This window comes from Lepidochelys kempii, chromosome 2, assembly GCF_965140265.1.
Source record: "Lepidochelys kempii isolate rLepKem1 chromosome 2, rLepKem1.hap2, whole genome shotgun sequence".
Taxonomy (NCBI): domain Eukaryota; kingdom Metazoa; phylum Chordata; order Testudines; family Cheloniidae; genus Lepidochelys; species Lepidochelys kempii.
Window position 1 is genome coordinate 14,983,472 of NC_133257.1, and position 17,285 is coordinate 15,000,756.

Here is a 17,285-nt window from a genome sequence, read left to right on the forward strand (position 1 = left end):
CTCCTTGATTTTTGTACGACACTGTTCTGTGTCCCTGGAGTAGCGTCTTTCCATCATGGCCCTGGAGACTTTAGCGTATGTATTTGTGTTCCTTTTTTTTGGAACGTAGTTCTGCCATAACAGATTCGTCTCCCCAACACGCAATGAGATCCAGTACCTCCTGTTAGGACCATGCTGGAGCTCATCTGCAAATCTTGGACTGCGTGGTCTCTTGAGATAGTGGACTCTGCATGGTCGCCTGTGATGGTGGACTGTGCTGTAGTGACCAAACAGGAAATTCAAAAGTTCCCGGGGCTTTTACTGCCTACTTGGCTAGTGCATCAGAGTTCAGAGTGTTGTCCAGAGCAGTCACAAGGAAGCATTCTGGGATAGCTCCTGGAGGACAATGTCATCGAATTGTGTCCACAGTACCTGTAACCTGGAACTGCAATCTTGATTTTAGCACTACTCCACTTGCCGAGGTGGAGTACAGAATTCATAGTAAAGAGCCCTTTAAATCGAGAAAACTGGTTTGGTCGTGTGGACGGTATCAGTTTTATTTCAAGGTTAACTCGGCTAATTCTGAAATAACCATGTACTGTAGACCAGGCCTGACTGTTTCCATCTTCCACACCCATGGGTTGGTTTGGTTTCTTTTTAGTAATCTGGCCCTGAAACTGACATCATAGTTTATCCCTGCTAGTCTGATGGTAGAAAGCACCTTCAGCACAAGGGACTGTCTGACTTACAGGTCACAGGAAAGCTGTCTAAACAGGGAAGGAAGCTTTCATGCTTGGCAACTTATTGGACTACCACAGACTATCCAAAAGTCTCCTTCACCATTGAAAACAAGAACTGCTAGCCAAACGAAAAGGTAATGTAGTACACAAGAAATTGGCTATAGTAGATAAATACCATGTCAGGAATTACAATATTAGTAACAGCATATCCCAGCAGAGAGAATCTGTCTAGAACCAAGAATATGATATCCCACAGAAACTATCTATAAAGTAAAAAGATAACAAATTCACACCTTTTATTCCCTACTTGATCCCCGTTGCAATTGGTTTGAGAAGCCACAAGACAAAAAAATCCCAAATCAGGAAAGGCCACAGCCACTTGTTTAGAGGTTTGCTACATAACCATACAATACCAATCCTTCACACCCACCCAGGCAAAGGAAACAGGGACCAACCTCAGCAGTCTGTTTGAAATTACAAAACATGTTGGAGCCATAGCTGAGTCATTTTAGGTGAAGGATGCCTGTGGAATTTTCTACCACAGAAGATCAAGATGAACTCAGATCTTGTCTCTCTTAGAGACCAGTCCACACACTTGCTATTTAGTGTTAGACTTTTTTCAATAGACCTTGTGATACTTGCTGGCAAGAAGAAGGGATAAAATCTAAGAATCTAAAATCTTTTCTGAGGTTGAAGCAGAGAATATAGCCCTACTAGGCTTACAATGAAAATTAAACTTCCTGTATTTGGAATCAAGATACTATACTGATTAGTGCAGTTAACCAGCATCTGCTCAGTAAATGCAAGAAATCAGCCAATATGTGATGGTTCAACTGAGAGACAGGAATGTTGAAATTTCATTTATGTAATGCCAATTTTTTTCTTAAATGGTAAACATATATAAAATATGTTGGTTGTCTGTCATTCTACTTTCCTTCATATACTGCTTTTCTTCTTTGATCGTAAGGTTTTTGGGACTGTGGCAAACATGGAGCTGCTATATAATAATCTAAAAGAGTACTGAGATACAATCATTTTATGACAAGGAGTCTGAAGAAGTGGAGTTTTTACCCCCGAAAGCTTATGCTCAAATAAATCTGTTAGTCTTTAAGGTGCCACCAGACTCCTTGTTGTTTTTGTGAATACAGTCTAGCATGGCTACCCTCTGATACTTGAAATCATTTTATGAACACTGTATGTGACCTGGTCAATGTGGTGAAGTTCTTGTATAGCTGGTTATAGACTTTTCTATATGAATTTATTGATCTAGCTCAATAGACGGCTGTCAGAAAAAAACAAGCAGAAAAGCAACATGACAGCTATAAATAAACAAACCTCCCAACAAATGCTGGGGGGAAATAACAGGACAGTGACATACTGCCAGGTTCCAACATGAAGTGGCTGGAGCCTAGAGATCATAAGAACACTAAACCGTTATAAAGCCCTCTCAAAAGAGGAAGGGGGATCAGTTCCCAGGGGCTCTCCAGGGAGACAAGCCGACAGAGAGACGCTCTGGAGCAGGAGTCTGGGGAAGTTGGGTCTTTCCCAGATCCAGGGAATGGTAATGGTAAGAAGAACCCTGCACAGATACAAAATTTGGATCCGCATCTATCCTCAAACATGGTCCACAGATGTCCGCATCCATGGATAGAAAGCATATATCCGCAGATTTGTAAGGCTCTAATGGTAAGCCTTGATATCACAGTCCTGGCAAAGCTCCCTCTACTGGACGCTAACCAGGCTGCTGTGTTTAGGTCCCACCGCAATGAGCCCTATGCACGTTAAGCTTGCTGAATGAGTAGGCTTCAGCATTGTCTCATTTTAGGCCTCTCTGGCACACTCTCTGGGCACAAGCTCTCTATTTGTTACCCCTTCAAGAAAATGGAACCTGGCAGTCCAGCTGCCCTATGCCCTGAGGAGCTGTGATGATCTTCTTCACATTAAGACACACCTATACACCATTCCCTGCCTCAGTTTCTTCACTATTCTGGAGCATTCTCTGGGCTTAGGTTAGGCTACTTTAGGGTGTCGAGGATCCTCCTCCTGCAGCTAATGGTTCTTCTCTGCATCATGGATGTATGTCTCTTCTCTCCCCCGCCCCCACCCAGCCAGCTTCCTTTGACCTTTGCTGGTCCTGCAGTCAGAAATCCCCTCTGCTACAAAAGCATGCCTCTTGTACCTCTCCCTTGCCCTAATTTTCCTCTCTCCCGCTAACTGACCCAGTCTCTGTTTTAAAGAGCTCATCTTTTTGTTCCTCCTTCTGGGGAAATACTACTGCTTCAAACCCCAGCCCTCTACAGAGAAATTGGGGGTGGGGGATGGGAAATGGTTCTCCTAGCTTCAACCAACCCATTGTGCTAACGTGCTACCATTTCAATTGGGCAACCATCAAGATAAAGTAAGAAGAATGAATGGTCTGGGAGATGTGTGGCACAGCTCTGATAGCAGATGGTGGATTCTTCATATACTGAGGCATTCAGTGAAGCAGCAATTTAAGAAAATCAACTCAAATTCATAGGTTGGTTACATATAGATTGATTCCCCAAGTTGTCACAGTTGGGGATAGTAAGATATGTTTTCTCTTTGGTTCTAAATAAGTAGTACTTTGCTTAAAGAAGGCTATTTAGCCACTGTATTAACCATTGGTCACTGCTTCCCAGGCAACAGAACTGCAGGGTCTGAGTCCAAGTCAGACCTGCTGAGATAATCATGGTTAGTACCAGGGGATGTCAGCTCAAACCCAGGTCTGAGAGTGGGAGAATCATATAATTCCTCCCAGGCCTGAGACCTGAGTGGGTTGCACTTGAGATCAAGAGGGAGTCCGAGATACAGATAGCCTACTAACTGTCCAAGGACTGTGTCTACTGGGAACATATACTATCTGGCACAATGGGGCCCCTATTCTGATCAGGGCCTTTGAGTGTACTATTCTCTAAATGTGGTGTGCATTGCAGGTATTAGTTGTAGAGCTGATCAGAAATTTTTGTTATTTTCTGGGCTCCCTGGCTAAACTACTTCTCTCATGATGCACTACCATCTCACCTCTTCGTGAGCAACCTCAGTGCATCATAGGAGAGTTTCTGGCCACAATACATCATGGAACATGTAGTCTTGCTGGGAAACCTGGCCCATAGAAGAGACTATGGGTAGAGCCTGCAAATCTGCGGATATCTACTGTGATACAGCATGGCCAGAGGGCAGCAGGAGAGTGTTAGAAGGGAGCCTTATTCCCTGTAGAGGGAAGAAAGTTTGCTATAAATTAATTAAAGCACTTGAAGCCAGTCACATGATAAACCCCCCCTGCTTCTATCAGAGAAGAGGAGTTGAAGCAGAGTGGATTGGTGCTGGAACAGAGAGCAGTTTGGAGGGAAGCAGAGGAGAGTTTGAAGAAGTGCTGTGGTGGGCTAAGAAGACCAAGACCCTACGTAAAGGGACACCTGGTTTGTGCAGAGGGAGAGGGCAGGAAGCCCCACAAGCTGAAGGGCAGGAGAGGGAAGTAGCCCAGGAGAAGGAACCGCTAGTTCTAGTGGTTTACTGCTATCCCTAGGGCCCCTGGGCTGGGACCCGGAGTAGAGGGCGGGCCCAGGTCCCTCCATCTCCACTCCCCTCCTCTAGGACACTAGTGGGGCAGTTAGTACCCCAGTTCAGGCCAAGAAATGGTGCCCTGAACCCCCACCCAAGAAGAGAAAGCGCGAGACCCATCATAGTAAGTTGGCAATTTGCCACACTACTTTATATCTGCAGATATCCTCATCCAAATTCTGTATCCGCGCAGGGCTCTAAGTATGGGCATAAGGATCTTGATTTCATACTCCTAGGAATTGGTGTGGTGGTATTTGAAATCAAAATTTATATTTTTGGAAGTTTGTTTTTTCAGTTAAAAGTCAAAATTTTTCCTGTGGAAAGCAAACACTGCAAAAAACCCAAAACCAAACAAAAAAACCCAAACCCTCCCTCCATTAAAAAACATTTTTTGATGGAAAATTTTTGACCAGCCCTAGTTATTTGCCTACAGACTAGCTTTCCTTCACTCATAGAGTATCTAAGGTTTAATCTTGGGCTTTTTAGTTTATTTTTCAACTAAGTCCGTCCCCCCCCCCCCCCTTTTTTTTTTTTTTTAAGTATTGCTTATTTTTTGTAAAGGATAATTTCTTTAAATTGATCGGTGGGAAGATAATTACCTTAATTTTGTTCCTTCATGATGAAAGGAATAGTTCATATGCATCATTTTGTTTCTCTCTCTCTCTCTCTCTCTCTCTCTCATATAACATAGTGGGAGTCTAGGTTTACAAAAAAAATCGTTCTTACTTTATCTAAACTGTCCTATGTGACTTTACCTTTTAATTTTGTTCTCTGTGCTCTATTCTATTATTTCCAAAGTATATTCATATTTCATTTCATCTATGTTCTTTCTTTTGCCACAAAAAGAAACAAGCTTCTGTCGTCTTTCCCAGTTAGATCTTTCTTAGTTTCTAATGCTGTAAACCGAAATGTGATCAAATGCTGACATAAACAAACAAAAAAACTTTGAGACTTAATGCAGCCAACTGTGCTTGAAGTAACTTATTTCAGCTAAGCTGTTTTAGGTCTAAGGTTACACACACACACACACACACACACACAAAATATATGTTAAAAGGATATTAAGTTTGCAAAGTCAAGCACTCAAAAGTTAGGAAATGTCAGACTTAAGGTTGAACAGGTAACCTTAATTTGTCCCTCTTTTGCATATGCATTATGATACAGTCTTTAATTATATGATCATATTCTACTTTTTTTCATAGGACCACTACCTTATTCAGTGCATGGAATGGACAGGACTCACCGAATAAGCAACTATTCAATATTTGTTTTCTCCTTATTGTGCATTGTATGTCTCCATGCTTTATTTACTGCCCACTATTCAAACCCACTAAAGACAGAATTATTAGATTGCTCATGGGCTTTTCTGTGGTCCTCATCACTATTGTTTCTGAGTTCTTCACAAACACTTTTTTTGTCTTCCCAATGCCCCTGTGAAGTGAGGAGGTGGTATTGTCCCAATTTACAGATGGGGAGCTGAGGCAAAGAGATTGTCTTCATGCAATCCCCCACCTCATTCACTGCACAGCTTCCAACTTCTGCAACAAATGTGTTGCATACAGACAACTGCCTCCTTTACTGTGCAATCCTGATTCATTCACAGAGCAGGTCCATCCAGTGCACTGAATGAGTTAAAACAGAATGTGATCGTTTCCCGCTCCAGCTTCCAATCCTGGTCAACTTGCGCAGCCAGTCCGAGGCTCCTCTTTCTATTCTTTCCCTCATTCCTGGTCCAGCTTTTGTCCCCTCTGCATTTTATTTATTTTTAATATTATTTTTATTTCCCCGCCTCCTTGCTGACTGTTATCCCTCTGCTGGCACCAGAGCACTGGAGACACAGGCTCCCTGCTCATAGTTTCAGTGCCCAACCCTACCCCATTTGAGAAGTTATTACAGGGAAAGTCCAGCTTTGCTTCTGTAGCATTGAGCTGGAGCATTCTCAGTTGCACTGTGGGGGTGGGGTATATGCAATCTGATCAGATATTGGATCTGTAAGAGGCTGGAGCATGTTCAGCAAGTATGGGATATTCAGAGGTCTCAGCTGCTAAACTCAGTCTCCACTGAGCATGTGCAAAATATGATCTTTAAAAAGGTTTACAACTTGGCCAAATTTGGGCTGATTTTTGCCCAAAGGTACATCTCTGACAAAAACAAAAAAACAAAAAAAAAACCACTTTTCCTCCTTCAGCCCCACATTTTAATTGCGTTAAAAGCAGGAGGGGTCTAGAGCTTTTTTTTTCTTTAAAAAGATGTTTGTTTGTTTTTTATTTTTGTTTTTTAATACTGGTAAAAGTTGTTTTTTCTCTAGCCTCGTTCTTGGAAATGGCTGAATCATTTTGTCTGAAATTCTCCCAAAAACTTCAACCTGAGGCAGATACCCTGTCATGTAAAATTTCAGTTCAAATGGTTAAAGTCTAGCAAAGATCTAAGCAATTGAAAACAGGATCTTATAATGGAAGTGTCAGGCAACCTTAACTGGCATCACTTATGCCCACCTACAATACAACAAAGATCTGCAATGTTTTACTGTAAGTCTTTCTACTATTACATGCAAATAAGTAGAACAAACCAAAGTAGAATAGCATAATAGTCACAGGGCAACTGCATTTTAATATCACTATTTTCATAAGCATTATTATGTTTTATTTTATGTTTTATTTTAATTTTAGGAGCTACAAAAATTGTTCCAGTTGAGGCTGCTCCCCCAGAAACTGAATCAGCAACAAATCCTGAGACAGCAGTACCAGACACAGCTCAACGAAGAGGGTATCAAGAATATGCCATTCAACAAACTCCATATGAGCAGCCAATGAAATCAAGCAGGTATTTTAAAGTACTTGGGTTCATGTTAAACTTGGGAGTGAAATGTTTCCTTATCCAGCATCATGTAAATGGAAATTCCTCCATTTGTTTCCCTTATTTCAGCAGGCAGAAACAGATTATACATCAGGTGAGTCAGAGTAGCTAGACCATTAGAGTCTGTCAAATATTAAGAGTTACAACAGTATAAAAAGTTAAAAATAGGTAGACAATCATCATAACCTAAAATAGCACCTTTGTCTATTGGAATTTACCCCTTTCTTTCATTATCCTTGAATGGTTTAATATCTTATCCTTCAGCAACTTTGTGAGGCAGATGTTAGCTTTCTCTCAAGAGAACCAATCTTGTCGTTATAAATTGAAGAGCTACAAGTTCAATGAAGTTAACTATTACTGCTACCAAAACTGAGTCTCCCGAATGTCATATTTCCACAAGTGCTGAGACTGTAAAATTTAACTGAGTTTCTGCAAATATGTTTACAGCATTTTCCCCCTTAATTTGTCTAATAGCAATAGTTCAGCACAATAAGGTTGGAAACGTAAACTTTAGAATGGGTTAGTCCTGAATTTAAAAAAAAATAGATACAAGGGTTTAAAAAAAAATTAGATGTGCAACATATGACAGTTAGTTTGTCTGAGTCGTGGGGGGGGGAGGGGAGAGCAGGTGGAGTGTGAGAGGCATATCCACTAATTAAAAAATTAGTTTCTCCCCCATCCATAAAATGAAGATTTTTATATGCCCTTAGTCCATAATACACAACAAGGCTGCTTTGGCATATTTTGCAACTATATATCAGAATTCTAAAGATAACTATATTCTGGTTGTTTGGCTTCTTTCTAGGTTAGGTCCTACTCAGCTAAAAATTTTTACATGTGAATACTGCAACAAGGTGTTCAAATTTAAACACTCTCTTCAGGCTCATTTGAGGATTCACACAAACGAAAAGCCTTACAAATGTTCATACTGCAGCTATGCCAGTGCTATAAAAGCCAACCTCAATGTCCACATGAGGAAACACACAGGAGAGAAGTTTAGTTGTGATTACTGTGCATTCACCTGTCTCAGCAAAGGCCATCTCAAAGTCCATATTGAGAGAGTCCACAAGAAAATTAAGCAGCATTGCCGCTTCTGCAAAAAGAAATACTCAGATGTCAAAAATCTAATTAAACATATCAAGGAAACACATGACTTGCAAGACAAAAAAGTGAAAGATGTATTTGATGAGCTCCGCTTGATGACCCGAGAAGGCAAGAGACAACTGCTCTATGACTGCCATATTTGCGAACGTAAATTCAAAAATGAACTGGATCGAGACCGACACATGCTAGTCCACGGTGATGAAAGGCCCTTTGCTTGTGAACTTTGCGGCCATGGAGCCACAAAGTATCAAGCACTCGAACTTCATGTCCGAAAACATCCATTTGTGTATGTTTGTTCTGTGTGTTCGAAGAAATTTGTCAGTTCTGTAAGGCTTCGTGCACATATCAAAGAACTGCATGGACATTTACAAGAAACTTCTGTTTTTAACAGTTCTATCAATCAAAGTTTCTGCCTTCTGGAACCAGGAGGTGATATCCAGCAGGAAGCACTTGGAGAACAGTTATCACAGAGTGCAGATGAGTTCACTCCCCTAGGTGCTAATGCTCTTAGCGTACCAAAGCAATCTACTTGTAAAGGTGAATCAAATACCATAGATGGAAGCCATAATGATCTGCCTGGTAGTCTTCTGAAGATTGAGACTGCCCCTTCTTTAGAATTTGAAAACTTGCCGGTGGAGAATGTACCAGAAACACCACATCAACCATCAACAGACCTAGCAGCACCAGACCCTCAATCAGACCTGGCTTCAGATTGTTTCTTATTGAAAAATGATACCTGTGCTTCCAATGAGCTAAAGGCTTCTCATGAAAATGTGCAGAAAGTCAGTCGTGATAGTTCAGTGAATATGCAGGGTGAGGAAATTCCGCTGTTGTCTGGAGGCAAAAGCTCTAATATAAGTCAGAAAAATATAGACATAGAGAACCTTTCAGCTTCCAAAGAGAAAGTTCAACCCTTTTGTCTTAATGAATTAGAAACTAGCAAGTCACCAAATCAAAACACAGATGAGTCCACAAACCCTGCTACAGCATCAGATTCAGTCATCAGTCCACAGCTGGACTCTCATAATATGACTTCTGATAATCGAAGTGGAGCTGTTGCCTTTATGCAGATATTGGACAGTTTACAAAAGAGACAAATGAACACAGACTTGTGTGAGAAGATCAGGAAGGTGTATGGAGACTTGGAATGTGAATACTGTGGTAAGGAGCAGTGGAATACTGTGAGTTAGTTCAAATAAGTCACATAGCCATACTTTTTTCATTGCATTCTGGTTTATAGTTTGGTGCATTTGTCCATCTCTTCATTTGTAGCAATAGTAATTTCTGACTTAAGTACAAAGGTTCTGGGCTGGGTTCTGGTCCTCTGAAAATATTTTGTGCTGCATAAACAGTGCAAAATGAACTTAAATCTACCAAGGAAACCTTGGAAAATGGAGAAGGCCTGGCAAAGTGAGGTTCTGATATGCCTGATTCTCTGCTGGGGTAACATCCGTCTGGGATGGTATGCTTGCAACGTAAGTTAAAGCTGCTGTTTTCTCTTCCTTTCCCGTGCCCCTTGCTGCTTTAACTTTTGCTGGGGCCAGGCAGAGCAGAACCAAGGAGTTGCAATCAGCTCACCATCAGCCCATGCTCTCCATAGTGCTCAAGCTCTGTATGGACCATAGTGGAGAATTCAGCCTTTCATGTTTCTGCAGTATGTAGAGATGTGTATATATACACCAGACATGTCTGATGACTTCTTCTGATAGCAAATAATGTAATGTTAAATTACTGATGTGGTTTCCCTTTGACATAACTTTCTCAAATAAATTCCTTTGGGGTGGAAATTTTCAATACTTAGTTTGAGACCAAAGTTATTGTTGTTTTGGTGAAAGTTACAAAAGTGGGGAGTAGCATACACTTGTCACCGATGTTCTGACGGAAAGTTTTGTGCTTGCATAATTCAAAAATGGAGAAAGTAAGAAACTCTGAACTTGTCTTGTTATAGTGTTCATCGCTGAGAAGGGAAAGGAATTCAAGTTTGAAGACATTCAGTAATTAAATGTAGAGTTATTCTTTAAAGTCAGCATATTTGTACAGGCATGTTCAAAGATTTTCTAATCACTTTTTTTCCTGGAGTCCTTATTTTAGAACAGTTTGGAACAGAGGGGCAAGTGTCAACAAGGCCTCCTGACTTATGGTTGGTTCAGCTAAACCATATTTACTACGAATTCCTGCATTTTCATGTTTTAATTAGGGGCACACCTTTTAAAGAACTTCCTCATTAGGAATACATTTGTTATGATATCCTCCATGAAGGGGTCCCTTGTTAAGATCTCTTTCTTTAGTACATGTCAATTAAGGAGGTGCCACAATTGTTGTTTCTAAATATATTTGCATCAGTGAGGTGTATTAAGATAATTTTGACAGCTAACCTTTCACTAAACACAGAAGGAAAGGATTCAGATGTTGTGGTTTGAATTGAAATTAAATATGTATTTGAATTCTTTATAATATCAATTTAAAAAAATTCTTCAGAAAAAAAACTTGTTTTCATGTTTGATTGTTTAATCTTATTTTTAGGCAAGTTGTTTTGGTACCAGGTGCATTATGACATGCATGTTCGTACTCACACTCGAGAGCATTTGTATTACTGTTCCCAGTGCAATTATTCCTCCATCACCAAAAACTGCCTTAAGCGTCATGTCATTCAGAAGCACAGTAACATTTTGCTGAAATGTCCCACCAAAGACTGTGACTACTCCACTCCAGATAAATACAAGCTCCAGGCACATCTTAAAGTTCACACCGAGCTGGTAAGTACAAATGAAATAGTATTTTTTTTAATCTAAGTTTTATGTCATCACCATAATTTTCAAAATCAAGTGACAATATTACATGACGTGGATAGTTTATTTCAAGTGCAATTGGCTATAATAATAATACGATACCTGTATCTGGACCCACATTTGTAAAATATTATTTATGCTTGAGAAATGATGCATGTATTAAATAAATACTGATATAATTCAGGGTAATGCCATTGAGACTGGTTTGGCAGTCAGCAGTCAGTCTTCTGGAATATGCTACCTCCAAGTTTGGGTTCCTTCAGTTGTGGTCATGGAGTTTCTTTTTGAAATTTTTAGTAACTTTAGAAAACTTTTTAAAATGTTAGTTTCTTGTTCCCTTTGAAGAGTCAGTGTAGATACCCACTCTTGGATTCTACAGGTACCCGGTTTGTTGAGATGGAACCTTCTAGTAAGCCGTAGTTATTAGGGCAGAATGCAACTCCCTTGTGGTGCCAAACATCAGACATGAAACTGTAAAAGGGATTGTAATCCTAATGGTCCCATAGTGTATTTTTATTGTTATTAGCATTTAGAAAGACACCACACAATTGTGAAGTTTCCAGGATCTATATCTTATTGATTTACATAGTTCTTATCACTTATGGCACATCTATGTCCAATTCAGTGCAGGCTTGTCAGCCCTATTCTTTGGCTTCATTGGGTATGAATATGCCATTGAGCATGGTGGATCCCATGAGAAGTTCCCATATTTGTGAGAAGTGGGTATTGAAGCTTAGAGTTCTCTTGCTTGCAAAGGCATTTCAGGCACCTGCTTCATAAGGACCTGGCATTTCAGAGCCTGGAATGTCATTTGTGTGAAGGTTGAAGTCTGGCTCCAAAAAGTCTTCAGATTCCAAGAATTGAGTTTGACACAGACTACTTCCTCCTCTGCATCAAAGAAGAAGGAAGCGGAGATGTGACTGTTCCCCTCACCTTCACCTATAGCCCCATAAGAAATTAGCGATGAAGCTTGCATGAGGTGTAGATTGGTATAGGAGGGAATTTCATTGTCATGGGAATTGGCACTTAGAGATTCTTTCTTGTCAGGGGATACTTTTATATTGTCTGATTCCCTTTTGGTTACCTTATCACCTTCCTCAGAGTTGGTTGGGTTTACAGCTCCAGTGCTGCTGAGTAGCCAAAGAGAGCTTAATCTAGCATTGTCTTCTCTCCAGTTTTATCTTTTTTAGACTGTAGTCAGGATCCATTCCTGATCATGTCTCCATTTGATATCAGGCATTTAGAAGCTACTTTGGTTCTGAGGCTTAAAGCCTGAGAGCTTTGCCATGTTGCCAATGGGATGGAATTGTAGGCCCATTCCAGGGAGTCCTTAGGCCTTCAAATCTCCTATACAGTATACTTGTTGCTTGCAGCTTCTTTTTAAAAGGCTGAGGCATTCAGAAAGTGCCTTTGTCCTGCAGGTCATGTGGTTATTCCTCCTTTGGCTTCATATTCTTCCTGATGGGTTCTATGATGGGTCTCTTATATGGAGTATAGTCTTGCTGGCCTGTGTAACTAACACATAATTGAATTTGCTGTTTCAATGAAAAATTCCCCAGAGGGACCTTGAGTAGTTTTTTTTTCCCCTCCCCAACTGAATCAGTCTGTTAACATCCTTCTGTTTCCGGGAGACTTGAATCTCCGGTACTTCACATCTGTCCTAGGGAAAATAAAAAGATAAGGATTAAGTTGAAGAGGATTCTTTGAATCAGTTGGCTGCTTCTTCCTCCTCTGATGAGGCTATGGGTGCTTCATATCCTTTTCCTGAAGGATTTCAGAAGCTTTAAACTTGACCACCAGAATGGAAGAAGCTCCAAGTACAGAGTTATTCAAAAGTACGTGAGACGTCCCTTTACTTACTTGATATTTTAGAATAGCAGAGGAAGGGCAGCTAGCTTTTTCTATGAATCTTCTGAAGCTGATTAGATACGTTTTGGGAACAGAGGCAGAGGTCAGCAAGAAGTATCTTATCTGTCTAACCTCTGTTCTTATATGACACCCATATAAGATGGTTCTTCAAGTGTTGGTCCCTCGGTGTATTCCCCTGATGGTGTGCATGCGCTCTGCTAATGAGATTAGAAGATTTTTACAGGCAGCTGTTAGGGGGTTTATTCCTTCACCCACTTACTTTCCTGGTCCTTCTCACATGAACAGAGAGCAACAATACCCGAAGTCCAAAGGTGCAAACAATTCGATGTTTATTGGGTCAACTTCCAGCAAGCATGATTCCAGTTTCCTTCCTTAGCGTCCCCCTTCCCAGCTCTGACACTACAGAGCCTTACACCTGTGTCCCTGTTCCCATTCCTGCCCTTAGCAAAACATGATTCCAATTTCCCCAACCCCATTTCCCCACCCACCCACTTCCTGATTGACTACAGACTATATAGTAAAACTTGAATTCTGCTTAGCTATACCTTAACCAATCATTTTACTGAAATTTAACTAACCAATCCTAACATATTGTAACATGATTATGTAACCAATTATTTCCCACCGCCTTAATTAGTTTACACCCAGCAAAATTAATTATACAGCACACAGAAACAATCACAGAACCAGACAGAGATTATACAGACAAACAATGGGGAAATGGGGACTACAGTGATAGAACAAATGCAGAAATGAGGATTTCACATCCCAGCTATTGATAAGTGAGTTCTTGCCAGACAGGATGCTATCAAACTAAGTTTCCTTTTACATCTTCTAGGCACTTCCCTTTCTCTGGAGGCGATAGGCATTATCAGGATAGGATTGTATTCCTAACAGCCCAATAGCATCTTATTTCCATGTGACTAGTTTGGGATGTGAGGCTGTGATCGTTCGCTTCCCAACTTATGGTTGCCTCTGCTGCTTAGCCAAAGGCCTTAGCCTAAGCACAGGGCCTCAGACTGTCACGGTAAGAGAAGGCCCTTACACCGGCAGACAGTGATTTTGATTCTTTCTTGTATACTTCTATAACTACCCAAGTGATAAGAATACACCTAAATTCTTAGAGTATAGGTCTTTACAGACAGGTCTGAATATTTATATCCTAAGAGCAGCATCCATTGTTCCATGCCTGGGCCCTTTTCCTCTTTGTGCTCCAAATCGAAGGTATAAGGGACAGGATGGATTGGCTTCCTCTCCACTTCCTTTCTACCATCCTTAGTTTGTGACAGAACTTCTTCAATGACTGCAGTGATATCTCACTCGGCAGGCCTCAGTCGATGTGGTGGATATGGCCTTCTGCTCGATGGTGACAGCTATAGTCATATGGAGGGCTTTATGGCTCCTATCCTCTGGGTTCCCTGGGAAGGTACAAGTTACAGTTGAAGATTAATCCTGTGAGGGAGACAACCTCTTCTGTGAAAAGACACATAACTCATTAGATTCACTGAAAAACTCAAGGGCAACCCTTGGTCCACTGGGAGTCTCCACTTCAGCACCAAAAAGTAAGTACCACAGGCCTCAGCCCTATAGATGGAGACCAACACCTCAAACATTTTAACCAAAGGGGATATGAACCACCAAGAAAACAGCCTACTGTACAATGTAGCAAACCTAACATTCCCCCTCTTCCTCCTTCCAGCCCTCACCTCCACATAAGAAACTTCTGACACGACCTTTGAGGGCTGCCGAGTTGTAATCTATCCAGATGTGCCTGTGAATTAAACTTCATAACTCGGCTAGACACCAAAACCAAGCTCTGAACAGAGAGACTGGTTTTATGGCTCATTACAACAATTTTAAAACACCCTGCTACTGCTAACCCTCCTTTGTCCTATGACTGTAAAGGTGTTAATTGCCCATTTCATTTTAAGTGGTCCCCTACAACATGTGTTAATTCCTTGTACTTAACAATCAGTCCTGCCTTGTATTTAGCTGTGACACACTGGTTACCTTCTACAGACTGGAGGAAGAACTCTGTGAAGCTCGAAAGCTTGTCCCTTCCAGTCCACCAACAGAAGTTAGTCTAATAAAATATATTACCTCATCCACCTTGTCTCTCTAAATACAAAAAAGTCCATTTTAGCTCCCACAGAGTTTATTGGGACAACATGCATTTTTTTCCTCAGGACAGGTTCCAGCCAATAAAGGAATGTGTCACTTAACTCCAACTGAGCCCACAGATATCAGTCCATTCATGTCTCATCCTTCTAGGTTACATCTCTTCCTGTAGATATGTGACATCCTTTGTGAAACTTCATCTTCATTGCCTGCCGGCTTGGCTTCAGGTGGTTTACTTGCTGAGCAGACAGTGTGGACAAACTAGTCTTGCTTCCCCCCAGAGTTTGAGCTTCTCTGACTTGGTGGGGAGCAAGTGTGTGTGTGTGATTCCCTTCATTCCCCACCCCAGCCGAGAAGACCTTAATCATGGATGCCTGCTTATTAGGATTCAGAGTAACAGCAGTGTTAGTCTGTATTCGCAAAAAGAAAAGGAGTACTTGTGGCACCTTAGAGACTAACCAATTTATTTGAGCATAAGCTTTCATGAGCTACAGCTCACTTTCATCAGATGCATACTGTGGAAAGTGTAGAAAATCTTTTAATACACACAAAGCATGAAAAAATACCTCCCCCACCCCACTCTCCTGCTGGTAATAGCTTATCTAAAGTGATCACTCTCCTTACAATGTGTCTGATAATCAAACTGGGCCATTTCCAGCACAAATCCAGGATTTAACAAGAACGTCTGAGGAGGGGGGTTAGGAAAAAACAAGGGGAAATAGGTTACCTTGCATAATGACTTAGCCACTCCCAGTCTCTATTCAAGCCTAAGTTAATTGTATCCAATTTGCAAATGAATTCCAATTCAGCAGTCTCTCGCTGGAGTCTGGATTTGAAGATTTTTTGTTGTAATATCGCAACTTTCATGTCTGTAATCGTGTGACCAGAGAGATTGAAGTGTTCTCCGACTGGTTTATGAATTTTATAATTCTTGACATCTGATTTGTGTCCATTTATTCTTTTACGTAGAGACTGTCCAGTTTGACCAATGTACATAGCAGAGGGGCATTGCTGGCACATGATGGCATAGATCACATTGGTGGATGTGCAGGTGAACGAGCCTCTGATAGTGTGGCTGATGTTATTAGGCCCTGTGATGGTGTCCCCTGAATAGATATGTGGGCACAGTTGGCAACGGGCTTTGTTGCAAGGATAGGTTCCTGGGTTAGTGGTTCTGTTGTGTGGTATGTGGTTGCTGGTGAGTATTTGTTTCAGATTGGGGGGCTGTCTGTAGGCAAGGATGGCCTGTCTCCCAAGATTTGTGAGAGTGTTGGGTCATCCTTCAGGATAGGTTGGAGATCCTTAATAATGCGTTGGAGGGGTTTTAGTTGGGGGCTGAAGGTGACGGCTAGTGGCGTTCTGTTATTTTCTTTGTTAGGCCTGTCCTATAGTAGGTGACTTCTGGGTACTCTTCTGGCTCTGTCAATCTGTTTCTTCACTTCAGCAGGTGGGTATTGTAGTTGTAAGAACGCTTGATAGAGATCTTGTAGGTGTTTCTCTCTGAGGAATTGGAGCAAATGCGGTTGTATCGTAGAGCTTGGCTGTAGACAATGGATCGTGTGGTGTGGTCTGGATGAAAGCAGGAGGCATGTAGGTAAGTACAGCGGTCAGTAGGTTTCCGGGATAGGGTGGTGTTTATGTGACCATCGTTTATTAGCACCGTAGTGTCCAGAAAGCGGATGTCTTGTGTGGACTGGTCCAGGCTGAGGTTGATGGTGGGATGGAAATTGTTGAAATCATGGTGGAATTCCTCAAGGGCTTCTTTTCCATGGGTCCAGATGATGAAGATGTCATCAATGTAGCACAAGTAGAGTAGGGGCATTAGGGGACGAGAGCTGAGGAAGCATTGTTCTAAGTCAGCCATAAAGATGTTGGCATACTGTGGGGCCATGCGGATACCCATAGCAGTGCCGCTGATTTGAAGGTATACATTGTCCCCAAATGTGAAATAGTTATGGGTGAGGACAAAGTCACAAACTTCAGCCACCAGGTTTGCTGTGACATTATTGGGGATACTGTTCCTAACGGCTTGTAGTCCATCTTTGTGTGGAAGAACACTTCAACCTCCTTGGTCACTCAATTTCAGACCTAAAAGTGGCAATTCTTCAACAAAAAAACTTCAAAAATAGACTCAAACGAGAGACGGCTGAATTGGAATTAATTTGCAAACTGGATACAATTAACTTAGGCTTGAATACAGACTGGGAGTGGATGTGTCATTACACAAAGTAAAACTATTTCCCCATGT

At 41.3% G+C, this 17,285-nt stretch overlaps 1 protein-coding gene across 4 annotated transcripts in view; it reads left to right on the plus strand.

Moving 5' to 3' along the window:
• ZFAT (zinc finger and AT-hook domain containing) overlaps positions 1 to 17,285 on the plus strand; it is a 140,637-nt gene that overhangs the window by 55,483 nt on the left and 67,869 nt on the right. For all 4 annotated transcript variants that reach the window (XR_012157074.1, XM_073330062.1, XM_073330060.1 and 1 more), the window contains exons 5-7: positions 6,971 to 7,124; positions 7,963 to 9,422; positions 10,785 to 11,017. Coding sequence is in view for 3 of the 4 variants with exons in the window: in XM_073330062.1 (XP_073186163.1) it covers positions 6,971 to 7,124; positions 7,963 to 9,422; positions 10,785 to 11,017 (1,847 nt within the window). In the remaining variant the exon portion in view is untranslated. The remainder of the gene's footprint in view (positions 1 to 6,970; positions 7,125 to 7,962; positions 9,423 to 10,784; positions 11,018 to 17,285) is intronic.